The following is a 26,525-nucleotide window of genomic DNA, read 5'->3' on the forward strand; positions in this document are numbered from 1 at the left end:
AATGCAGTCGTAAAAATAAAAAATCATATTTTTTTCACAAAAATGATATTTTTTCCCCCGATTTTTTATTTTCTCAAGGGTAAGAGAAGAAATTGGACCCCAAAAGTTGTTGTACAATTTGTCCTGAGTACACTGGTACCCCATATGTGGGGGTAATCCACTGTTTGGGCGCTTGGCAGGGCTCGGAAGGGAAAGAGCGCCATTTAACTTTTCAATGCAAAATTGACTGGAATTGAGATGGGACGCCATGTTGCGTTTGGAGAGCCACTGATGTTCCTAAACATTGAAACCCCCCACAAGTGACACCATTTTAGTAAACCCCCTAAGGAACTAATCTAGATGTGTTGTGAGAGCTTTGAACTCCCAAGTGTTTCACTACAGTTTATAACGCAGAGCCGTGAAAATAAAAATTCTTTTTTTTCCCCACAAAAAATATTTTTAGCCCCCAGTTTTGTATTTTCCCAAGGGTAACAGGAGAAATTGGAAAAGTTGTTGTCCAATTTGTCCCGAGTACGCTGATACCCCACGTGGGGGGGAACCACTGTTTGGGGCGCATGACAGAGCTCGGAATGGAAGGAGCTCCATTTGGAATGCAGACTTAGATGGAATGGTCTGCAGGCGTCACATGGCGGTTGCAGAGCTCCTAATGTACCTAAACAGTAGAAACCCCCAAGTGGCCCCATATTGGAAACTAGATCCCTCAAGGAACATATCAAGATGTGTTGTGAGAACTTTGAACCCCCAAGTGTTTCACTACAGTTTATAACGCAGAGCTGTAAAAATAAAAAATCAATTTTTTCCCCCAAAAATTATTTTTTAGCCCCCAGTTTTGTATTTTTCCAAGGGTAACAGTTGAAATTGAACCCCAAATGTTGTTGTCCAATTTGTCCTGAATACGTTGATACCCAAAATGTGGGGGAGAAACCACCGTTTGGGCACATGGCAGAGCTTGGAAGGGAAGGAGCGCCATTTGGAATGCAGACTTTGATAGAATGGTCTGCGGGCGTTATTTTGCTTTTGCAGAGCCCCTGATGTACCTAAACAGTAAAAAAAACCACAAGTGACCCCATATTGGAAACTAGACCCCCCAAGGAACTTATCTAGATGTGTGGTGAGAACTTTGAATGCCCAAGTGCTTCAAAGAAGTTTATAATGCAGAGTTGTGAAAATAAAAAAATATTTTGTTTTCCACAAAAAAGATTTTTTAGCCCCCAAGTTTTTATTTTTAGAAGAGTAACAGGAGAAATTGGACCCCAAAAGTTGTTGTCCAATTTTTCCTGAGTATGCTGGTACCCCATGTGTGGGGGGGATGACCACTTTTTGGGCGCACGGCAGAGCTCGGAAGGGAAGGAGCAATTACAGCGATACCTCATTTATATTTTTTGATGTTTTGGTGCTTTTATATGATAAAAACTATTTCATAGAAAAAATAATTATTTTTGCATCGCTTTATTCTGAGGACTATAACTTTTTAATTTTTTTGCTGATGATGCTGTATTGCGGCTCGTTTTTTGCGGGACAAGATGACATTTTCATCGGTACCATGGTTATTTATATCCATCTTTTTAGTCGCGTATGATTCCACTTTTTGTTCGGCAGTATGATAATAAAGGGTTGCTTTTTGCCTCGATATTTTTTTTTTTTACGGTGTTCGCTGAAGGGGTTAACTAGTGGGACAGTTTTATAGGTCGGGTCATTACGGATGCGGCAATACTATATATGTGTACTTTTATTGTTTTGTTTTTTTTCTTTAGATAAAGGAATGTATTAGATAAAGGAATCTATATGTAATATATTTTTTTTATTATTTATTTAGGTATTTTTTTGCACAGCAGGTGCAGTGAAGCCACCTCCCTGCAGGACCTGGACGCCGTGGCCATTTTGGATCAGGGCCTGCTGCAGGGATGAGGAGGTAAGAGACCCTCGGAGCAACGCGATCACATCGCGTTGCTCCAAGGGGTTTTAGGGAAGCCTGCAGGGAGGCCCCTCCCTGCGCGATGCTTCCCTATACCGCCGGAACACTGTGATCATGTTTGATCACAGTGTGCTGGGGGTTAATGTGACGGGGGCGGTCCGTGACCGCTCCTGGCACATAGTGCCGGATATCAGCTGCGATAGTCAGCTGACACCCGACCGCGATCGGCCGCGCTCCCCCCGTGAGTACGGCTGATCGCGCTGGACGTACTATTCCGTCCTTGGGAAGTAGGGTCCACCCCACATGGACGGAATAGTACGTCCAATGACAGAAAGGGGTTAAAGATTTTTCGGTATTGTCAGGACTATGAAAATTGTACATTCACACTGAAGGCATTAAAATTATGAATTAACACATGTGGAATTATATACTTAACAAAAAAGGGTGAAACAACTGAAATTATGTCTTATATTCAAGGTTCTTCAAAGTAGCCACATTTTGCTTTGATGACTGCTTTGCACACTCTTAGGATTCTCCTGATGAGTTTCAAGAGGTAGTCATCGGGAATGGTCTTCCAGCAATCTTGAAGGAGTTCCCAGAGATGCTTAGCACTTGCTGACCCCAGAGGCGTAGCTAGAGCTTTTGCCGCCCGGGGCTGATCCCGAGTTTGGCGCCCCCCCCCCCCAGCTCAATACACACAAAGGTTACCAAAAATGGTTTTCCTGTTTTGTAGAACTTAAACTGGGCCTAATGGTGTCACCCCCACATGCCACACCTGTGACTTAATACCACCACACCATGACCAGGCCACATAGTGACCGAATAATACTACATACAAGGGACAAATACCACCGCACCATTTCCAGACCACATATTACCACCACATAGTGACTGAATACTACAATACTGATCAGTAATAAAAAAAAAACCACAATACTATCACCATAAGTGCCAGTATTCACAGGAGATCTGTACTTAGTATGCAGTGTCTGTGTAGAGGTAATACAGAGATCACTGGTGACATTATACACAGGACCTCTATATAGTATACAGTGTATAGTGTCAGTGTATAGGTAACACTGACTCACCAGTGACGTCTCTAGGTGAAGTCCTTCATCTTTCATCCAGCACAGACCGCCATCATTCCTTCCAGCCAGGACTCGTTTCTGCAGGAAATAACACAGTTATCTCGAGCTCCGCTTGCAGAACACATTACTTAATTTTTCACAACTTCTACATTACACCACATGAAGAAAAAAAGGTGATATAGTGTCACTCTGCACAGTAACCGGACCGCCCCCCCATTTAAAACAGTATACTCAAAAAATAAAATAAATACATCACTGCAGTAATAATATCCCTTAATTATCCCCTATGGTAATAATATTCCCCACCCTGGCCCCGTTTATCTCATTCCTGGCTCCAGCCATATGTTGTCGTATCCTGCCCTCATGAGTATCCATTCTACCCCATATGATCTCCCCATCCTGCCCCACCAGCCTCCATCGTATCCGTCCTGCCCCATGATCCAATCCTGCCCCGTGTCTCCAATCATGCCCCGTATCTACATTCTGCCCATGCCTCAAGTCCTGCCCCCAGTGTGTCCAGCATATTACCCCCATGTTGTCCAGCAATCTGCCCCAGTGTGTCCAGCATATTACCCCCATGTTGTCCAGCAATCTGCCCCAGTGTGTCCAGCATATTACCCCCAGTGTGTCCAGCAATCTGCCCCAGTATGTCCAGCATATTACCCCCAGTGTGTCCAGCAATCTGCCCTCAGTGTGTCCAGCAATCTGCCCCAGTGTCCAGCCTTTCCCCAGTGTGTCCAGCAGTCTGCCCCAGTGTGTCCAGCATATTACCCCCAGTGTCCAGCATTGCCCCAGTGTGTCCAGTATATTACCCCCAGTGTGTCCAGCAATCTGCCCCAGTGTCCAGCATTGCCCCGGTGTGTCCAGAAGTCTGCCCCAGGGTCTCCAGCATTGCCTCAATGTGTCCAGAAATCTGCCCCAGGGTCTCCAGTATTGCCCCAGTGTGTCCAGCAATCTGCCCCAGGGTCTCCAGTATTGCCCCAGTGTGTCCAGCAATCTGCCCCATGGTCTCCTGTATTGCCCCAGTGTGTCCAGCATTCTGCCCCATGGTCTCCAGTATTGCCCCGGTGTGTCCAGCAATCTGCCCCATGGTCTCCAGTATTGCCCCAGTATGTCCAGAAATCTGCCCCAGGGTCTCCAGTATTGCCCCAGTGTGTCCAGCAATCTGCCCCAGGGTCTCCAGTATTGCCCCAGTGTGTCCAGCAATCTGCCCCATGGTCTCCTGTATTGCCCCAGTGTGTCCAGCATTCTGCCCCATGGTCTCCAGTATTGCCCCGGTGTGTCCAGCAATCTGCCCCATGGTCTCCAGTATTGCCCCAGTATGTCCAGAAGTCTGCCCCAGGGTCTCCAGCATTGCCTCAATGTGTCCTGAAATCTGCCCCATGGTCTCCAGTATTCAGTGTGTCCAGCATTCTGCCCCATAGTCTCCTGTACTGCCCCAGTGTGTCCAGCATTCTGCCCCATGGTCTCCAGTATTGCCCCAGTGTGTCCAGCAATCTGCCCCATGGTCTCCTGTATTGCCCCAGTGTGTCCAGCATTCTGCCCCATGGTCTCCAGTATTGCCCCGGTGTGTCCAGCAATCTGCCCCATGGTCTCCAGTATTGCCCCAGTATGTCCAGCATTCTGCCCCATGGTCTCCAGTATTGCCCCAGTGTGTCCAGCATTCTGCCCCATGGTCTCCAGTATTGCCCCAGTGTGTCCAGCATTCTGCCCCATGGTCTCCAGTATTGCCCCAGTGTGTCCAGCATTCTGCCCCATGGTCTCCAGTATTGCCCCAGTGTGACCAGCAATCTGCCCCATAGTCTCCTGTATTGCCCCAGTGTGTCCAGCAATCTGCCCCATGGTCTCCTGTATTGCCCCAGTGTGTCCAGCAATCTGCCCCATGGTCTCCTGTATTGCCCCAGTGTGTCCAGCAATCTGCCCCATAGTCTCCTGTATTGCCCCAGTGTGTCCAGCAATCTGCCCCATGGTCTCCTGTATTGCCCCAGTGTGTCCAGCATTCTGCCCCATGGTCTCCAGTACTGCCCCAGTGTGTCCAGCAATTTGCCCCATGGTCTCCAGTATTGCCCCAGTGTGTCCAGCATTGCCCCAGCCAGTCAGACATAAAGAAAAAAAAAAAAAAAGTAAAATCCTCACCTCTCCCGTTCCCAGCGCAGGTCCGGTGCAGTCAGCGTCTCTCCGGCTCTGCGACGCTCAGGACAGAGAGGCAGAGCGGCGCGCACAGTAGTGACGTCATCGCGCCCTCTGCTCTGAGACGTCGCAGAGTCAGAGGACGCTGCAGCTGCCGGCGCCGCAGGAACCAGGAGAGGTGAGTATAGAGCGGGGGGCGGGGGCGGGGGCGGGACCCGGGGCGGGACCCGGGGGTGGGGGGAGCTGGCCCTGGTCGTGGCGGCGGACGGCGCCGCCCGAAGATTTAAAGGGGCGTCTTTTTTTTTTTTTTTTCATCTTCTTCTCCTGCAGCGCCGGCCGCCCCCAGCATTGTGCCGCCCGGGGCGGACCGCCCCCCCCGCACCCCCCTTCCTACGCCACTGGCTGACCCTTTTGCCTTGACTCTGGCGTAGCACCCCATCACTCTCCTTCTTGGTCAAATAGCCTTTACACAGCCTGGAGGTGTGTTTGGGGTCATTGTCCTGTTGAAAAATAAATGACGGTCCAAGTAAACGCAAACCGGATGGAATAACATGCCGCTGCAAGATGCTGTGGTAGCCATGCAGGTTCGGTATGCCTTCAATTTTGAATAAATCGCCAACAGTGTCACCAGCAAAGCACCCCCACACCATCACACCTCCTCCTCCATGCTTCATGTTGGGAACCAGGCATGTAGAGTCCATCTGTTCACCTTTTCTGCTTCGCACAAAGACGCGGTGATTGGAACCAAAGATCTCAAATTTGGACTCATCAGACCAAAGCACATATTTCCACCAGTCTAATGTCCATTCCTTGTGTTATTTAGCCCAAACAAGTCTCTTCTGCTTGTTGCCTATCCTTAGCAGTGGTTTCCTAGCAGCTATTTTACCATTAAGGCCTGCTTCACAAAGTCTCCTGTTAACGGTTGTTGTAGAAATATGTCTGCTGCTAGTACTCTGTGTGGCATTGACCTGGTCTCTAATCTGAGCTACTGTTAATTTGCGATTTCTGAGGCTGGTGACACGGATACAATTATCCTCAGAAGCAGAGGTGACTCTTGGTCTTCCTTTCCTGGGGCAATCCTCATGTGTGCCAGTTTCTTTGTTGCGCTTGATGGTTTTTTCCATTGCACTTGGGGACACTTTCAAAGTTTTCCCAATTTTTCGGACTGACTGACCTTTATTTCTTAAAGTAATGATGGCCACTCATTTTTCTTTATTGAGCTCCTTTTTTCTAGCCATAATACAAATTCTAATAGTCTATTCAGTAGGACTATAAGCTTTGTATCCACCAGACTTCTGCACAACACAACTGATGGTCCCAACCCCATTTATAAGGCAAGAAATCCCACTTATTAAACCTGACAGGGCACACCCAGTGTGAATGTACAATTTTCATAGTCATGAAAATACAGAAAAATCTTTAAATGAGCAGGTGTGTCCAAACTTTTGGTCTGTACTGTATGTAAAATCATTATAAAAGAATTGACTGATACATTACATACTGGTTTGGGATGGAAATAAAAGTTTTGGAAGCAATGTAATCACTAAATTGCTTGCATATCTTTTACTTGCACACTTTACCTGTGTGGCATATTACATTGCACCTATCGCTTGTCACAAGCAGGTAGGATGAAGCTCAGCACAAACTTCTAGTAAATGAAATTCAAAAATTTATTAAGTGAAAAACATAATTTAAAAGAAAACCTGATGCGTTTCTGGCATGTCAGTGCACTTAGTTATGGGATGACTATGACTAATTGCACTGACGTGCCAGAAACGGGTCAGGTTTTGTTTAAAATCATGTTTTTCACTTAATAAATTTTTGAATTTTATTTACTGGAAGTTTGTGCTGAGCTTCATCCTATCCTCCTGTTCTACATTGCCGCAATCACCAGCTAGACTAGTATATTCCAGGAACATATTGAACCAGGACTTCAAATTGCAGGGTGTGATAAGCTGTTTTTTCTTCCTATACTACAGCATTTATTTAAATGTTGTATGAATGGATCATGGAACATTTTAGCACAAATATTTCCCTTCCTCCAGTCAATAGAAATAAAAAAAATTCCTGAAGGAAATCTCCTATTACAGCAGCTTGTATTCTGTGAATGTGATATACACCTGATGAATCATAACTAGTGTTGAGCATTCCGATACTACAAATATCAGGTATCGGCCGATATTCGCGGTATCCGAATTCCGATACTGAGTTCCGATACTTTTGCAATATCGGATACCGGAATCGGACGTTGCCATAATGCTATGAGCCAGTTTGATTTAATTCAGCTAATCAGGAATCCTAAGACGTGTGGGCACATCCTGTTATGCATGTTAGGCATGTAACTACTGGCATGGCTATGATTGGCTGCTGAAATGATGTCATGATGCACTATAAAAGCCGCGCTGCCATTTTGGGTTCACTCTGCTGTGAATTCAGTTAGTGACAGGAAGCTGCTGTACTGACTGAGGGACAGTTTGAGATAGCGATTAGCTTCATTGTGCCTTACCCAGGCTACTGTAGCAACCGCTGTGTGAGAACCTTTTTTCAGCCTTGCAGTGCTGTTCACAGCTGTCTGCAAGGTCTCTGTGTGTGAGTGCAGCTCATGCTGCAGTGTGTTCTGCAGCCACATCTGGTGTAGTTCCCTCAGCATGCGCCACTGCCTCATACTGTTACATTGTCCTTTTTTGCATTGGTGCTGCTGCACATTATGCCAGATTTCTCCTATTACTGTGCTTCCATCCGTATCCAGCTAGATAGCAAACAAACAGTATATAGGAGTAGATAGAGGAGCTTTTCTGCAGCCTTGTAGTGCCGTTCATGGCTGTCTGCAAGGTCTGTTTGTGTGAGTGCAGCTCTCGCTGTAGTGTGTTCTGCAGCCACATCTGGTTGTAGTCCGCTCAGCGTGCATCACTGCCTCATACATTGTCCTTTTTTTTCATTAGTGCAGCCCATTTTTCCTGATTTCTCCTATTAGTGGTGTGTTTCCATCCGTAACCAGCTAGACTGCGTGCCCTATATAGGAGTAGATAGAGGAGCCTTTCTGCAGGTTTGTGCCCTGCAGCCCCAGCCAGATAAGTGTTAGCCAATTTTTTGGAACCTCATCTATTGCATTGTAGGTTACCTTCCTGCCTTGTGATAGCTGTTATGAAAGGCAATTCAGTACTACAATGGACATAGCGGTCAGAGCACATACAGTGATCTGACAATAACCCAAAATCATAGAACGAGCTCTGAGACGTGGGAACTCTGCAGACCGCAATCCCTAATCCTCTCCAAACAACACTAGAGGCAGCCGTGGATTGCGCCTAACTCTGCCTATGCAACTCGGCACAGCCTGAGAAACTAACTAGCCTGAAGATAGAAAATAAGCCTACCTTGCCTCAGAGAAATACCCCAAAGGAAAAGGCAGCCCCCCACATATAATGACTGTGAGTTAAGATGAAAAGACAAACGTAGAGATGAAATAGATTCAGCAAAGTGAGGCCCGACTTTCTTAACAGATCGAGGATAGAAAAGGTAACTTTGCGGTCTACACAAAACCCTAAAGAACACCACGCAAAGGGGGCAAAAAGACCCTCCGTACCGAACTAACGGCACGGAGGTACACCCTTTGCGTCCCAGAGCTTCCAGCAACAAATTAGACAAGCTGGACAGAAAAAATAGCAAACAAATAGCAAAGCAGAACTTAGCTATGCAGAGCAGCAGGCCACAGGAATGATCCAGGGAAAAGCAAGTCCAACACTGGAACATTGACAGGAAGCCAGGATCAAAGCATTAGGTGGAGTTAAGTAGAGAAGCACCTAACGACCTCACCAGATCACCTGAGGGAGGAAACTCAGAAGCCGCAGTACCACTTCCCTCCACCAACAGAAGCTCACAGAGAGAATCAGCCGAAGTACCACCTGTGACCACAGGAGGGAGCTCTGCCACAGAATTCACAACAGTACCCCCCCCTTGAGGAGGGGTCACTGAACCCTCACCAGAGCCCCCAGGCCGACCAGGATGAGCCACATGAAAGGCACGAACAAGATCGGGAGCATGGACATCAGAGGCAAAAACCCAGGAATTATCTTCCTGAGCATAACCCTTCCATTTAACCAGATACTGGAGTTTCCGTCTAGAAACACGAGAATCCAAAATCTTCTCCACAATATACTCCAATTCCCCCTCCACCAAAACCGGGGCAGGAGGATCAACAGATGGAACCATAGGTGCCACGTATCTCCGCAACAATGACCTATGGAATACGTTATGTATGGAAAAAGAATCTGGAAGGGTCAGACGAAAAGACACAGGATTAAGAACCTCAGAAATCCTATATGGACCAATGAAACGAGGTTTAAACTTAGGAGAGGAAACCTTCATAGGAATATGACGAGAAGATAACCAAACCAGATCCCTAACACGAAGTCGCGGACCCACACGGCGTCTGCGATTAGCGAAACGTTGAGCATTCTCCTGGGACAAGGTCAAATTGTCCACTACATGAGTCCAAATCTGCTGCAACCTGTCCACCACAGTATCCACACCAGGACAGTCCGAAGACTCAACCTGTCCTGAAGAGAAACGAGGATGGAACCCAGAATTGCAGAAAAATGGCGAAACCAAGGTAGCCGAGCTGGCCCGATTATTAAGGGCGAACTCAGCCAAAGGCAAAAAGGACACCCAGTCATCCTGATCGGCAGAAACAAAGCATCTCAGATATGTTTCCAAGGTCTGATTGGTTCGTTCGGTCTGGCCATTAGTCTGAGGATGGAAAGCCGAGGAAAAAGACAAGTCAATGCCCTTCCTACCACAAAAGGCTCGCCAAAACCTTGAAACAAACTGGGAACCTCTGTCAGAAACTATATTCTCTGGAATGCCATGTAAACGAACCACATGCTGGAAGAACAATGGCACCAAATCAGAGGAGGAAGGCAATTTAGACAAGGGTACCAGATGGACCATCTTAGAAAAGATGTACCCCCTGACAACCCCAGCTGGACACCGACATGGATTTCCAATCTAATACTGGATTATGGGCTTGTAGCCATGGCAACCCCAACACGACCACATCATGCAGATTATGCAACACCAGAAAGCGAATAACCTCCTGATGTGCAGGAGCCATGCACATGGTCAGCTGGGTCCAGTATTGAGGCTTATTCTTGGCCAAAGGCGAGGCATCAATTCCTCTCGATGGAATAGGACACTGCAAGGGCTCTAAGAGAAACCCACAACGCTTAGCATACTCCAAGTCCATCAAATTCAGGGCAGCGCCTGAATCCACAAATGCCATGACAGAATACGATGACAAAGAGCAGATCAAGGTAACGGACAGAAGGAATTTTGACTGTACCGTACCAATGGTGGCAGACCTAGCGAACCGCTTAGTGTGCTTAGGACAATCAGAGAAAGCATGAGTGGAATCACCACAGTAGAAACACAGCCCATTCAGACGTCTGTGTTCTTGCCGTTTAACTCTGGTCAAAGTCCTATCGCACTGCATAGGCTCAGGTTTAAGCTCAGGTAATACCGCCAAATGGTGCACAGATTTACGCTCACGCAAGCGTCGACCGATCTGAATGGCCAAAGACATAGACTCATTCAAACCAGCAGGCATAGGAAATCCCACCATGACATCCTTAAGGGCTTCAGAGAGACCCTTTCTGAACATAGCTGCCAGCGCAGATTCATTCCATTGAGTGAGCACGGACCACTTTCTAAATTTCTGACAATATACCTCTATCTCATCCTGACCCTGACAAAGAGCCAGCAAATTTTTCTCTGCCTGATCCACTGAATTAGGTTCATCGTACAGCAATCCGAGCGCCAGGAAAAACGCATCGATATTACTCAATGCAGGATCTCCTGGCGCAAGAGAAAATGCCCAGTCCTGAGGGTCGCCGCGCAAAAAAGAAATAACAATCAAAACCTGTTGAACTGGATCACCAGAGGAGCGAGGTTTCAAGGCCAGAAATAATTTACAATTATTTTTGAAACTCAGAAACTTAGTTCTATCTCCAAAAAACAAATCAGGAATAGGAATTCTTGGTTCCAACATAGCTTTCTGATCAATAGTGTCTTGAATCTTTTGTACTCTTGCCGAGAGCTGATCCACAAATGAAGACAGACTTCTAATGTCCATCGCTACACCTGTGTACTGAACCACCCAAATGTCTAGGGGAAAAAAAAGGCAAAACACAGTGCAAAGAAAAAAAAATGGTCTCAGAACTTCTTTTTTCCCTCTATTGAGAATCATTAGTACTTTTGACTTCCTGTACTGTTATGAAAGGCAATTCAGTACTACAATGGACATAGCGGTCAGAGCACATACAGTGATCTGACAATAACCCAAAATCATAGAACGAGCTCTGAGACGTGGGAACTCTGCAGACCGCAATCCCTAATCCTCTCCAAACAACACTAGAGGCAGCCGTGGATTGCGCCTAACTCTGCCTATGCAACTCGGCACAGCCTGAGAAACTAACTAGCCTGAAGATAGAAAATAAGCCTACCTTGCCTCAGAGAAATACCCCAAAGGAAAAGGCAGCCCCCCACATATAATGACTGTGAGTTAAGATGAAAAGACAAACGTAGAGATGAAATAGATTCAGCAAAGTGAGGCCCGACTTTCTTAACAGATCGAGGATAGAAAAGGTAACTTTGCGGTCTACACAAAACCCTAAAGAACACCACGCAAAGGGGGCAAAAAGACCCTCCGTACCGAACTAACGGCACGGAGGTACACCCTTTGCGTCCCAGAGCTTCCAGCAACAAATTAGACAAGCTGGACAGAAAAAATAGCAAACAAATAGCAAAGCAGAACTTAGCTATGCAGAGCAGCAGGCCACAGGAATGATCCAGGGAAAAGCAAGTCCAACACTGGAACATTGACAGGAAGCCAGGATCAAAGCATTAGGTGGAGTTAAGTAGAGAAGCACCTAACGACCTCACCAGATCACCTGAGGGAGGAAACTCAGAAGCCGCAGTACCACTTCCCTCCACCAACAAAAGCTCACAGAGAGAATCAGCCGAAGTACCACTTGTGACCACAGGAGGGAGCTCTGCCACAGAATTCACAACAGATAGCTACAAAAAGTTTGTGATAATATCGGTTTTACATCTTTGGGCACATCCATTTTTTTTTGTAAAAAAAAAAAACCTTAATAAAAATCACCAAACACCCCACTTTACAGTTGTGTAGGCCACATTAGCTCATATTAATGTCTAGTCCACACTTTATAAAAATAGTGTTTATTATACCTGTTAGCAGCTGTTCAGAAATAAGCACACTAAGCCCTTACTACTTTTGTGCCTATCTTTATCAGTCTACCAAGATAAAGAAGGCAGGCAGTAAGGCACGTGGTCATAGGCGTGGAGTTTCTGCAGTGAGAGGATGTGGGGATTCTGTGCCTGCGGCGGGCACCAGTTACTCAGCATCCCCCAGTTTTACCAGGGAACAGTCCTTTATGCGCAGATTTGTAGGAGCTCGCTGTACCCCACTGCTGTGGGATGAACAAATTGAAGCTGTTGTCAGATGGATGGCAGCTAACGCATCGACTTCAATTAGTGCCACATCCTCTCAGGTCCAGAGCACTGAAGAGCACCCATATGTCTCTTCACCGCCTGCCAAATTGCCTAGGCAGTCAGAGAGCCCTGGACAGAAGCCATCTCTACTTCTGTTCTCTGAATCTCTTGGCTTGGAAAGAGGGGGCCAGCCAAGCTGCATTTGAGAAATGGAAGAAGAGGCAGTATGCAGTGATGCGCAACTGCTTTGTCAATCTGAATCTGAAGAGGCAGGTAGGCCAGTGCCTACGGTCAGCACACCTCAGTACGCATCTTATGATGAGACTCAGGTGCCACATTCTGGTGCGTACTGTGCTGCCGAGACTACCCAAGAGAAGCGGTTGTTGGAAGAGGGTGGTGTAGATGATGAGGTTTTTGACCTATCATGGCGTGAGGTACAGGAAGGTGGTGGAAGCAGCTCTGAGGAAGAGATTCCCCGAACGGCCCAAAAAGGAGGGAAAGGGAGGGGGCAGACTGGGTTTCCTGTAGCCTCCACTTCGGCACCCATTAGGAGCATGCCTCTTCCAAAACCCAAAATGGGCGCTCCCAAGTCTTGCAGTGCCTGGTCCTTTTTTGACACAGTTGCAGATGACATTTGCTTTGTCAAATGCAAGCTGTGTCATCAGAAAGTGAAAAGAGGGAAAAGTGTCAGCAACCTCAATACCACAAATATGTGGAAACCAAGCACGCAGTGGAGTTACAAAAACACACTGAAGACCTAGGCCAACCTACAGTGCCACCTACCACCTCTTCATCTTGTGTTGTAGCCTCTTCCTCCAGCTCGCACACAGCTGGTTCAGATTCCTCACAGGATCACCATGGAAGAACCTCTGGCACTGTTGTACAGAGAACCAGTGTAACTCCACCCAAAGCACTATGTTGCCTGTCATCCTCACACTCCCAGCCCAGTCTACAGCACAGGCATGGGAGAAAAGGCAGCCATTCTCGGCAAACCACCCCCGAGCACAGGCTCTGAATGCTGGCATTGCAAAACTACTGTCCCTTGAAATGCTCTCATTCAGGCTGGTGGAGACCGACACCTTCCGTATCTTCATGGCATTGGCACTCCCACAATACGTGTCCAGCCGCTTTTATTTCAGCAGGCAAGCCGTCCTTGCCCTGCAAAAGCATGTGGAGGGAAACATTAAACATGCGCTACTAAACACCGTCAGTAGCAAGGTCCACCTCACCACCGAGGCGTGGACCAGTCACCATGGACAGGGACAACACCATCACATATGGCTCCAGTCAGCAGGAGGCAACATTTACGTCAGATGGTGACAGACTACATGTCTTACCCTCTCAGTGTACTCCCAGACGGTTCTTCCCCCTTCAAGTTTTGGGTCTCTAAGCTGGATACGTGGCCAGACCTTAGCCAGTATGCATTGGAGGTGCTGGCTTGCCCTGCTGCTAGTGTATTATCGGAACGTGTCTTTAGTGCCGCAGGTGGTGTACTAACAGACCGTCGCATGCGACTATCCTCCGATAATGTTGATCGGCTTACTTTTCTGAAAATGAACAAGGCCTTGATCTCGCAGGAATTTGCCACTCCTCTTCCAGATTAAATAATTGGCTGGCAACAGTATCCAAGTCTCTTGTTGTGTCCATGTTTCTACCACCTGAACTGTAATCCCTGGGCTACAACACTGCCAGTTGCTGCTCAGAAGTGGCAACAGCACAGTCAACACTTGCTGCAGTGTTATTGGGGTTCAGTAACATCAGCTGCTCCCCAGCTGTGTATCCGGCAATTTCTCCTGCTCCGTCCACTCTCACACTACAACAGATATTAAACTGCCTTGAGCGTAGGCCTCAACCTACACTCTGTTTCTAGCATTGACCCTGGGCTCCAACACTGCCACTTGCTGCCCAGATTTGCCGTCTGCACAGTCAACACTTGCTCCTCTGTTATTGGGGTTCAGTAACGTCAGCTGCTCCCCTGCTGTGTATCCGGCAATTTCTCCTGCTCCATCCACTCTCACACTACAACAGATATTAAACTCCCTCGAGTGTAGGCCTCAGCCTACACTCTGTTTATATCATTGACCCTGGGCTCCAACATTGCCAGTGTAACGAATGGTAACGGAGGCACAGATGTAGAAGTTTACATTCGTATTTATTAAGGTTTGATGTGGAACCACTAGACCACAGTCTGGAGGGCTCCGAAGGGGGCATTACTGCATGAGCCCCAGACACCCATAGTAAGTCCCCTCGAACAGGGACAGAATGGAATGCCTGGAGGACACGGGTGTTACCTTCAGTTAGACCCCGTACTCGTGGCGGCTGTCCCAGCAGAACAGATGGGCCAGCAAGGTTAGCGGGTATTGCAGAATTGACTGGAGGATATCAGGTGTAGAAGCTGGTGCCAGTGTGCCGGTGGTACTGGCGTGGTCCGGAAGTGAGGCTGGTGGACTGGCAGGACTAGACGGGTCCAGAGTAGATACTGTGGATGCAGTCCAGATTTACTGGGTAACTGGTAGCAGAGGATCTGTGGAAGCAGACAGAATAAGCAGAGTTCCTTGCAGATACTTCAGAAACAGAAGTGCAGAATAACAGGAACCGGAAGTTAGCAACAGTAGACACTTGTTGCTCCAGCGCCCTCCCTACGGTGGAAGGGCTAGAAATAATAGATAAACACACGCCATTGGTTAGAGGCAACATTTGAAAAATGCACACTGTCTCTTTAAGAGACCGGGAGCAGGCACGTGTGCAACCCAAGAACCCTGCCAGGGAACCTGCTGGCTGCACGCCAGGAAGCAGGAGAGAAAGGAGGGGTGGGAAATGCATCCAGGCAGCATGAAGCCAGCACAGAGTGAGAGTCCTGACAGAGACCCCCTGGAGGTACAGTAGACAGACCGGATGTAACAGCCAGTTGCTGCTCAGAAGTGCAGTCTGCACAGTCAACACTTGCTACCGTGTTATTGGGGTTCAGTAATGTCAGCTGCTCCCCTGCTGCGTATCTGGCAATTTCTCCTGCTCTGTCCACTCTCACACTACAAGAGATATTAAACTGCCTCGAATGTAGGCCTCAGCCTACACTCTGTTTCTAGCATTGACCCTGGGCTGCAACACCGCCAGTTGGTGCTCAGAAGTGCCGTCTGCACAGTCAACACTTGCTGCCGTGTATTGGGGTTCAGTAGTGTCAGCTGCCCCCCTGCTGTGTATCTGGCAATGTCTCCTGCTCCATCCACACTCACACTACTACAGATATTAAAGGGAACCTGTCACGCCCCAGGCGTTTGTAACTAAAAGAGCCACCTTGTGCAGCACTAATGCTGCATTTGGACAAGGTGGCTCTTTTAGTTATGCTACTTGCACAAGCTGAACTAAACACCTATAAAATGTGTACCTCTCATACCGTGAAACTGTCCCGGAAGCGGGACTTTCCTTTATAATCAGACGCGGCTCAGCTGTCATTCATACCGCCTTGGCGCCGGGCGCCGTCTCCTGAGCGTTGTTTGAATCTGTCCCGGAGCCCGCGCTGTTATGTTGTCCTTTGGCCGTGAGCAGCTAGCGCTGCTCGTCTTCTGACATCATTTGATGTCAGGCTGACTGCGCTTGTGAGGTCGCGCTGCCCAAGATCCCACCCCGCCGTGTTCTCTGATTTAGTTCCACTGTGGGGCTTGGATTCATAGGCATGCACAGTGCATATCTTCGCCTCTCACTCATCTCCCTCCGCCTTCTTCAGACTGTGTGGCGTCAGCTGATCCCTAATCGCCATGGCATGCACTTAGGGAGGCCTACCATTGGCTCTTGTATCTTCGGCTACCCATGCTGGTTCCAGTACCATCAGCTGGTTCCAGGCAGAGCCTTTGGCTTAGGTGCCTCCTTCTCAGTATCCGAGTTCCACCAATGTCTGGTGATCCTTGGTAGTACTTTTTAGCACAGGTACCTCCTGATTAGTAACTGGGTTCAAGTACCGTCAGCTGGTCCTCGGTACTTCCATTGGCTCTTGTATCTTCTGCTACCCATCTGGGTTCCAGGAGCATCAGCTGGTTCTCAGCAGTGTCTTTGGCTCTTGTACCTTCTGCTCCCCATCCTGGTTCCAGTGCCGTCAGCTGGTTCCAGTCAGAGCCTTTGGCTTAGGTGCCTCCTTCTCGGTATCCGAGTTCCACCAATGTCCGGAGGTCCTTGATAGTGCTTTCTGGCGCGGGTACCTCCTGCTTAGTAGCCGGGTTCCAGTACTGTCAGCTGGTTCTCGGTAGTACCATTGGCTCTTGTACTTTCGGCTACCCATCCGGGTTCCAGTACCGTCAGCTGGTTCCAGGCAGAGCCTTTGGCTTAGGTGCCTCCTTCTCGGTATCCGAGTTACACCAGCGTCCGGTGGTCCTTGGTAATGCTTTCTGGCATGGGTACCTCCTGCTTAGTAACCGGGTTCCACTACCGTCAACTGGTCCTTGGTATTTCCATTGGCTCTTGTACCTTTGGGTAGCCATCCGGGTTCCAGTACCATCAGCTGGTTCTCGGCAGTTCCTCAGCCTTCTTGTACCTTCTGTTATATTTCAAAGTTCAAGCTTTTGGAAATGGTTTTGTTAATCACTCTGGATCTCCCTGATGACGAACCTAAAGACGATGACCCTGAAGACCACCCCGAAGAAGACGACGACCCCGGAGACGAGGACCCTGGAGATGAGGACCCGGGAGACGAGGACCCCGGAGATGAGGACCCTGGAGACGACGACCCTGAAGATCATCCCGAAGAATCCGACGACCCTGGAGACGGCGACCCCGGAGATGAGACCCTGGAGACAATGACCTTGAAGACCACCCCGAAGAAGACCAAGAAGCGGAAGAACAAGAAGCTGCAGAACAAAAAGCTGAAGTACATTAAGCATAAGACTAAAAATCAGAGCAAAAGATATTATCTAAATTATAAGCAGAAGAAGACTAAGCAGTGTATGTAGGTGAGTCCGTTCCTCCTCCTGGTGCCCCTGGAAAAAACCTGCTGCTGCAGGCAAAACTGAGCGCGGACGAATCCTGTTGTAAATCTTTTGGAACAGGCAGAATGGAAGGTGTAATCTTCAAACTTTTATAGATAACAAATACAGGAAGTCCTGTCACAAATAGGAATATGATGAAGAAGATGAAGAAGAATAATAGTTGAATAAGCAGAATATGAAGAATATAAGAAGGAAGAATAGGAAGAAGGTGAAGAAGAAGATGAATAAGGTGAAGAAGAAGTTGATGAAAAAGATGCTGCTGCTGAGGATGATGAAGGAGAAAGTGTGGGAGAAGTAAGAAAGAAGGTGAAGAGCATGGAAGTAGTGAAACATAAATATCTGACAAAATATAAAAAAGCTTAACATAGTAAATATCTTTGTAACTCCAAACGTCTTAAAAAAAATTAATTCCTGCTATTGAATTTGATTGGCCTAAACCTCTATGCCTTTAATGTCTCCTCCACCTTCCCCAATACATTCTACATTATTCTTAGTTGTTTTCCTTCATGTAGAATTAACCAACAAGGATATTTTTGTCCCATTGACTAGCATTGGTTTCCGGTATCGGTATCGGTGGTATCCGATATTTTTTGGATATCGGCCGATCCAATCCGATACCGATATTTCCGGATATCGGAAGGTATCGCTCAACACTAATCATAACCCACAAATGCACAAACATATTTCACATTAATCGTAGAGAAGATTATATTTCTAATGTGACCTGTGTATTATTGTCTTTTTTACTCTCATTAGGCTGAAGTTTCCTTTTAGTCAGGGGTGACAGGGTTACCTGTAGGGCCAGCCCATATCTGTAAAATAGTAATAGACTCTACTGTTCTGTTTTATATCGTTAGTGTTGATTGAGCTAGAGAGAAGAAAGAACACACTCAGTCCTTTCTGTTCATCATCGGGTGTGTGTGAAGAGCAGATATACTAAGTAGCTAACTTCCAGCAAACAAGTAACAATAGCAGAAATTTCTATTCATAGCAGACAAATTGGTACTGTACTGGAAGTGGATCTTAAACCAGTCTTTGTGTTAGGCTAGGTTCACATTGCGTTTACAGCAGCACGTTCAACACATACGTTAACGGGCTGCTGTAAACGCAAGTGCCGGTATGGCAGCACGCTAGCGCAGATAGAGCATCTGCTAGCTCTATCTGCGCTAGCGGTGACGGACCCGGAAACGCTGCAGCCCGTGTCTCAGGGTCCGTCACTCAATGACGGCACATGGTTAGCGCACGCCAATTATGGGCGTGCGCTAGCGATGCGTCCTACATTGTATTCAATGGTGGCGTTAACGGACTACGTTACACCGTGTTATGCCGTGGTGTAACGTAGTCCGTCTAACAGCGAGATGAACACAATGTGAACCCTTAGCCAGACCTGGAGGTCTTTGTGAATAAATATGGGTTCAGCCAGGCTAGTACACATCCATATGGTGGCAGTAGAGAGAGCATCCCTACACAGTTGATAGAGTGCAGTTTGGGTGCAGTGGGCACAGCATAACACATTGACCAATGTGGCCCTGTACTAGGAATATGGAGGCCCCCAATATCCTGTTATTTATTTGCAGCTTTCAACATTCTACTTTCTATACAAGTAATGTGCCACCATCCGCAACCGTCAAGTGTGAGTCTTTTTTTACGATGGAAAGATTAAAATTTAAGGAGTGTCCCTGCTACTCATTGCACATATGTTCCAGACCTAGTAAACAAGACTTTATTTTCATAAACCTGTCTGTTTTCTTCATCATGGAGCTAAAGGGGTTCCAGTGCCTCACAAATCGTGTGTCAAGGAGTTACCTCCACAGAGCAGTACCAGAAGACTGCAGCATCTGATGGCTTCTGATTCACAGCTGAGGAGAAGCACTTCTCCAGTATATCAAAGGTGTTTGTTTTCTTTCAGCAGGATAGGGGTCAATCGGCCATGTGGTAATCCTTGTATTCAGCTGTGCTCGGTTAGCCACTCCTCTCTCTTATAAAGGCTAGGCCTTCTGGCTGGATCCTTGTCTGAGATAGCACTTGTTAGATAGACCTGAAGAGTTGGTGTCTGGAGAGCTGGAGGAATTTATTGTGCGACTGTTGCTTGGTATGTACGCTTGGAAATTTCTCATCATTACCTGCTTTATTTTCTTCCCCTGTCCTTCACACCCTGGTGAATACCTCTGTTATTTGTGAGAGTATGTTTGTGTGAGTGGAATTTTCTTTTACCCTTGTCTTTTGTTCCCCTGTCAGTCGGGTTGGTGTACTGCGGTGCACGGTAGAACCGCTCTTCCCTGGGTGGGGGAATAGGACAAACACAGGGCAGCAGTTAGGAGACAGAGCAAGGGTGGAGGCCCCGGCATCCTCGCCATCTGAGGTATCCCGGGGAACAGGACGAGTTAGAGACCCCCTAGTGCTAGGGCCAGGAAAGGTGCCCCTGGTCCCAGTTTACTCGCCAGTCCTATCATGGCAGAATAGTCTAAATGTGTAAGCAGCAGAAACTGCAACACATGCACACCCATGTATGCAAGGACCCATGTATAAGGATGTTGAGGGCCCCCGAAGTACACCTCGGCCAGGGGCTACCCTTGCATCCACACAAGTGTGCCTATGTGCTCTCAAATCCCAGGGCTGAATTTCAGTACCAGCCCTGCACTGACATTAAGGGTGTCACAGCGTTATTACTATACTACCAAAATCTTAAAAAATTTAATAAAAACATAGTAAAGATATAAATACCAATGATTGCTGCGAGATATATACTCCTCAACGTTGAAATTGCAACACAAAGATGGTAAAGTCATGGGATTGTGGAAATCACAGGATGAATAGACATTTATTAAAGATAATGTGCAAATGATGAAAAAATGGAAACAAATATTCAAAACATGTAGCGACTATTTGCGCCACAAGCAGAAATTCTCGCACTTACACACTTGGAATGCTATCAGTGAGATTATTAATGGTTGTCTGGGGAATGTTCTGCCATGCTGAATGCATTTGGTCACGCAAATCATCAAGATCCACTTATGGCAGTTCCCTTTGCAATTGCAGATTTGCTCAAAGGAAGACAAATACGGAGATACAGCAAGCCATGGTAGCACATTTAGGCTATGCAGGCTGCTCACAGTAGCGCGTGCAACCTTTGGCTCGGCATTGTTGCTTTGAAAAACAGCTCTTAGGACACTTTGTTGAGGAGTGAACAAGCCAGTAGATTTTACCTATTAATGTGCAATAAGAATTTTTTAAAGTCTTTTTCAGGGAATTGCGGGTTTACTTAAATTAAAAAAGGGAACTTAATCTTTCTTTTTCCTTACTTTTCCCCATTCCACAGATTGTATCAACTCATAAGAGTAATACTATGCTAAACAAAGTACTCCAAGAAGTGGACATCTACATTGTACCAATATTTAATGTTGATGGCTATGTTTACTCATGGACGACGGTAAGTGAATCTTATAGCATAATTTGTAGAAAACGGTTTTAGAATTTTAATTTTATATATCTTGAATGGCATTTTCAGCATTTGATTCTGTGCTAAACATTTCAGTAGCATTTTCTAATCAATACTGTTCTTACATTAGCTGTGAAATATTTAGTTTAAAGGGAACCTGTCAATAGGATTGTGCACAGTAACCTACACACAGTGTCAGGTTGGCGCTATTCTACAGCGCTATTCTACAGATTAGGGCTCATACTCAATTGCGAAAAATACAAATAAAAAAAAAAAATATATATATATATATATATATATATAACGAGTTACATCTCCTCTGCTATTTTTTTCTCAGCTGAAATTGAACTGAGAAAAAAATTGCAGCATGCTGCCTATTGCTGGGTATCTCGGACGAGACTTGCCAACGTAAGTCAGTGGGTGCGAGAAAAGAATCGCACAGCACTCACACCATGTGAGTGCTGACTGATTTGTATGCACCCATGTCCTTGGAAAAGCCAGCAATTCATGTCCGGTGTACAGTAAAATCACACTCATATGTTGAGAATAGAAAAGATAGAATAGATATATACACATAGAATATATATATATATATATATATATATATATATATATATATATACAGTGGGGCAAAAAAGTATTTAGTCAGTCAGCAATAGTGCAAGTTCCACCACTTAAAAAGATGAGAGGCGTCTGTAATTTACATCATAGGTAGACCTCAACTATGGGAGACAAACTGAGAAAAAAAAATCCAGAAAATCACATTGTCTGTTTTTTTATCATTTTATTTGCATATTATGGTGGAAAATAAGTATTTGGTCAGAAACAAAATTTCATCTCAATACTTTGTAATATATCCTTTGTTGGCAATGACAGAGGTCAAATGTTTTCTGTAAGTCTTCACAAGGTTGCCACACATTGTTGTTGGTATGTTGGCCCATTCCTCCATGCAGATCTCCTCTAGAGCAGTGATGTTTTTGGCTTTTCGCTTGGCAACACGGACTTTCAACTCCCTCCAAAGGTTTTCTATAGGGTTGAGATCTGGAGACTGGCTAGGCCACTCCAGGACCTTGAAATGCTTCTTACGAAGCCACTCCTTCGTTGCCCTGGTGGTGTGCTTTGGATCATTGTCATGTTGAAAGACCCAGCCACGTTTCATCTTCAATGCCCTTGCTGATGGAAGGAGGTTTGCACTCAAAATCTCACGATACATGGCCCCATTCATTCTTTCATGTACCCGTATCAGTCGTCCTGGCCCCTTTGCAGAGAAACAGCCCCAAAGAATGATGTTTCCACCACCATGCTTTACAGTAGGTATGGTGTTTGATGGATGCAACTCAGTATTCTTTTTCCTCCAAACACGACAAGTTGTGTTTCTACCAAACAGTTCCAGTTTGGTTTCATCAGACCATAGGACATTCTCCCCAAACTCCTCTGGATCATTCAAATGCTCTCTAGCAAACTTCAGACGGGCCTGGACATGTACTGGCTTAAGCAGTGGGACACGTCTGGCACTGCAGGATCTGAGTCCATGGTGGCGTAGTGTGTTACTTATGGTAGGCCTTGTTACATTGGTCCCAGCTCTCTGCAGTTCATTCACTAGGTCCCCCCGCGTGGTTTTGGGATTTTTGCTCACCGTTCTTATGATCATTCTCACCCCACGGGGTGGGATTTTGCGTGGAGCCCCAGATCGAGGGCGATTATCAGTGGTCTTGTATGTCTTCCATTTTCTAATTATTGCTCCCACTGTTGATTTCTTCACTCCAAGCTGGTTGGCTATTGCAGATTCAGTCTTCCCAGCCTGGTGCAGGGCTACAATTTTGTTTCTGGTGTCCTTTGACAGCTCTTTGGTCTTCACCATAGTGGAGTTTGGAGTCAGACTGTTTGAGGGTGTGCACAGGTGTCTTTTTATACTGATAACAAGTTTAAACAGGTGCCATTACTACAGGTAATGAGTGGAGGAAAGAGGAGACTCTTAAAGAAGAAGTTATATATATACAGTGCCTACAAGTAGTATTCAACCCCCTGCAGATTTAGCAATTTAGCAGGTTTACACATTTGGAATTAACTTGGCATTGTGACATTTGGACTGTAGATCAGCCTGGAAGTGTGAAATGCGCTGCAGCAAAAAAGAATGTTATTTCTTTGTTTATTTTTTTTTTAAATTGTGAAAAGTCTTTTCAGCGGGTCATTTATTATTCAACCCCTCAACCCACCAGAATTCTGTTTGGTTCCCCTAAAGTATTAAGAAGTAGTTCAGGCACAAAGAACAATGAGCTTCACATGTTTGGATTAATTATCTCTTTTTCCAGCCTTTTCTGACTATTTAAGACCCTCCCCAAATTTGTGAACAGCACTCATACATGGTCAACATGGGAAAGACAAAGGAGCGTTCCAAGGCCATCAGAGACAAGATCGTGGAGGGTCACAAGGCTGGCAAGGGGTACAAAAAACCCTTTGAAAGTTTCCTCCTGTGCCGAGGCCAGGCTTGTCCGAAGAGTCAAGGCTAACCCAAGGACAAAAAGGAAGGAGCTCCGGGAAGATCTCATGGCAGTGGGGACATTGGTTTCAGTCAATACCATAAGTAACGTACTCCACCGCAATGGTCTCCGTTCCAGACGAGCCCGTAAGGTACCTTTACTTTCAAAGCGTCATGTCAAGGCTCGTCTACAGTTTGCTCATGATCACTTGGAGGACTCTGAGACTGACTGGTTCAAGGTTCTCTGGTCTGATGAGACCAAGATCAAGATCTTTGGTGCCAACCACACACGTGACGTTTGGAGACTGGATGGCACTGCATACGACCCCAAGAATACCATCCCTACAGTCAAGCATGGTGGTGGCAGCATCATGCTGTGGGGCTGTTTCTCAGCCAAGGGGCCTGGCCATCTGGTCCGCATCCATGGGAAGATGGATAGCACGGCCTACCTGGAGATTTTGGCCAAGAACCTCCGCTCCTCCATCAAGGATCTTAAGATGGGTCGTCATTTCATCTTCCAACAAGACAACGACCCAAAGCACACAGCCAAGAAAACCAAGGCCTGGTTCAAGAGGTAAAAAATCAAGGTGTTGCAGTGGCCTAGCCAGTCTCCTGACCTTAACCCAATTGAAAACTTGTGGAAGGAGCTCAAGATTAAAGTCCACATGAGACACCCAAAGAACCTAGATAACTTGGAGAAGATCTGCATGGAGGAGTGGGCCAAGATAACTCCAGAGACCTGTGCTGGCCTTATCAGGTCTTATAAAAGACGATTATTAGCTGTAATTGCAAACAAAAGTTATTCCACAAAATATTAAACCTAGGGGTTGAATAATAATTGACCCACACTTTTATGTTTAAAATTTATAAAAATTTAACTGAGCAACAAAAATTTTTGGTTTGTAAGATTTATGCATCTGTTAATAAATCCTGCTCTTGTTTGAAGTTTGAAGGCTCTAACTTATTTGCATCTTATTAACCCCTTAATCCCATATGACGTACTATCCCGTCCAGGTGACCTGGGACTTAATTCCCATGGACGGGAGAGTACGTCATATGCGATCGGCCGCGCTCACGGGGGGAGCGCGGCCGATCGCGGCCGGGTGTCAGCTGCCTATCGCAGCTGACATCCGGCACTATGTGCCAGGAGCGGTCACGGACCGCTCCCGGCACATTAACCCCCGGCGGTGCAGGGAAGCATCGCGCAGGGAGGGGGCTCCCTGCGGGCTTCCCTGAGACGATCGGTACACGGTGATGTGCTCACCGTGTACCGAGCGTCTTCTCCCTGCAGTCCCCGGATCCAAAATGGCCGCCGGGCTGCATCCGGGTCCTGCAGGGAGCACTTCCGGGTCAGGATCAGGCTGCAGCTGCAGCTCTAATCCTGCCCGGCTGTATGTCAGATCACCGATCTGATAGAGTGCTGTGCACACTGTCAGATCGGTGATCTGTGATGTCCCCCCCTGGGACAAAGTGAAAAAGTAAAAATAAAAATTTCCACACTTGTAAAAAAAAAAATAAAAAAAAAATTCCTAAATAAAGCAGAAAAAAAAAAATATTATTCCCATAAATACATTTCTTTACATAAAAAAAAAACAAAAAAACAATAAAAGTACACATATTTAGTATCGCCGCGTCCGTAACGACCCGACCTATAAAACTGGCCCACTAGTTAACCCCTTCAGTGAACACCGTAAGAAAAAAAAAAAAAAAACGAGCCAAAAAACAACGCTTTATTATCATAACGCTGAACAAAGAGTGGAATAACACGCGATCAAAAAGACGGATATAAATAACCATGTTACCTCTGAAAACGTCATCTTGTCCCGCAAAAAACGAGCCGCCATATAGCATCATAACCAAAAAAATAAAAAAGTTATAGTCCTCTGAATAAAGCGATGCCAAAATAATTATTTTTTCTATAAAATAGCTTTTATCGTATAAAAGCGCCAAAACATAAAAAAAATGATATAAATGAGGTGTCGCTGTAATCGTACTGACCCGAAGAATAAAACTGCTTCATCAATTTTACCAAACGCGGAACGGTATAAACGCCTCCCCCAAAAGAAATTCATGAATAGCTGGTTTTTGGTCATTCTGCCTCACAAAAAAATCGGAATAAAAAGCGATCAAAAACTGTCACGTGTCCGAAAATGTAACCGATAAAAACATCAACTCGTCCCGCAAAAAACAAGACCTCACATGACTCTGTGGACCAAAATATGGAAAAATTATAGGTCTCAAAATGTGGAGACGCAAAAACTTTTTTGCTATAAAAAGCGTCTTTTAGTGTGTGACGGCTGCCAATCATAAAAATCCGCTAAAAAACTCGCTATAAAAGTAAATCAAACCCCCCTTCATCACCCCCTTAGTTAGGCTAGGTTCACATTGCGTTAATGGGTTAACGCTAACGGACAGCGTTGCACTGCGAAAATGTCACAATTAACGCCGTGCAACGGGTATGTTAGCACAACCATTGACAGCAATGTGATTTTCAGGTGTAGCGCATCGCTAGAGCGTGCCATTTTCGGCTCGCGCTAGCAAGGTGCCATTCTTTTGTGGCGCGCCTCAGACGCTGCTTGCAGCGTCCGCGGCGCGCCCGAGGTCCGATCCCCGATCTTCCAGAGCGGGGACGTTAACGCGACCACTAAACACGACACCTAAAAAGACATTGTGTTAGCGCAATCCGCTAGTGCTAAACGGATTTCCCTAACGCAATGTGAACCTAGCCTTAGGGAAAAATAATAAAATTAAAAAAAATGTATTTATTTCCATTTTCCGGTTAGGGTTAGGGTTAGGGCTAGGGTTGGGGCTAGGGTTAGGGTTTGGATTACATTTACGGTTGGGATTAGGGTTGGGATTAGAATTAGGGGTGTGTCTGGGTTAGGTGTGTGGTTAGGGTTACAGTTGGGATTAGGGTTAGTGGTGCGTTTGGATTAGGGTTTCATTTATAATTGGGGGGTTTCCACTGTTTAGACACATCAGGGGCTCT

General features: G+C 46.3%; 1 protein-coding gene across 3 annotated transcripts in view; it reads left to right on the top strand.

Annotated features, from left to right (window-relative positions):
- Positions 1–26,525, top strand: part of LOC138644861 (carboxypeptidase O-like) — a 164,955-nt gene that overhangs the window by 34,888 nt on the left and 103,542 nt on the right. For 2 of the 3 annotated variants that reach the window (XM_069733751.1, XM_069733749.1), the window contains exon 7: positions 20,938–21,048. The exons of the other annotated variant lie outside the window; for it this stretch is intronic. In XM_069733751.1, the coding sequence (XP_069589852.1) occupies positions 20,938–21,048 (111 nt within the window). The remainder of the gene's footprint in view (positions 1–20,937; positions 21,049–26,525) is intronic. 3 annotated transcript variants of the gene reach the window in all.

The sequence above is a fragment of the Ranitomeya imitator genome, chromosome 7, assembly GCF_032444005.1.
Source record: "Ranitomeya imitator isolate aRanImi1 chromosome 7, aRanImi1.pri, whole genome shotgun sequence".
In the NCBI taxonomy this organism is placed as follows: domain Eukaryota; kingdom Metazoa; phylum Chordata; class Amphibia; order Anura; family Dendrobatidae; genus Ranitomeya; species Ranitomeya imitator.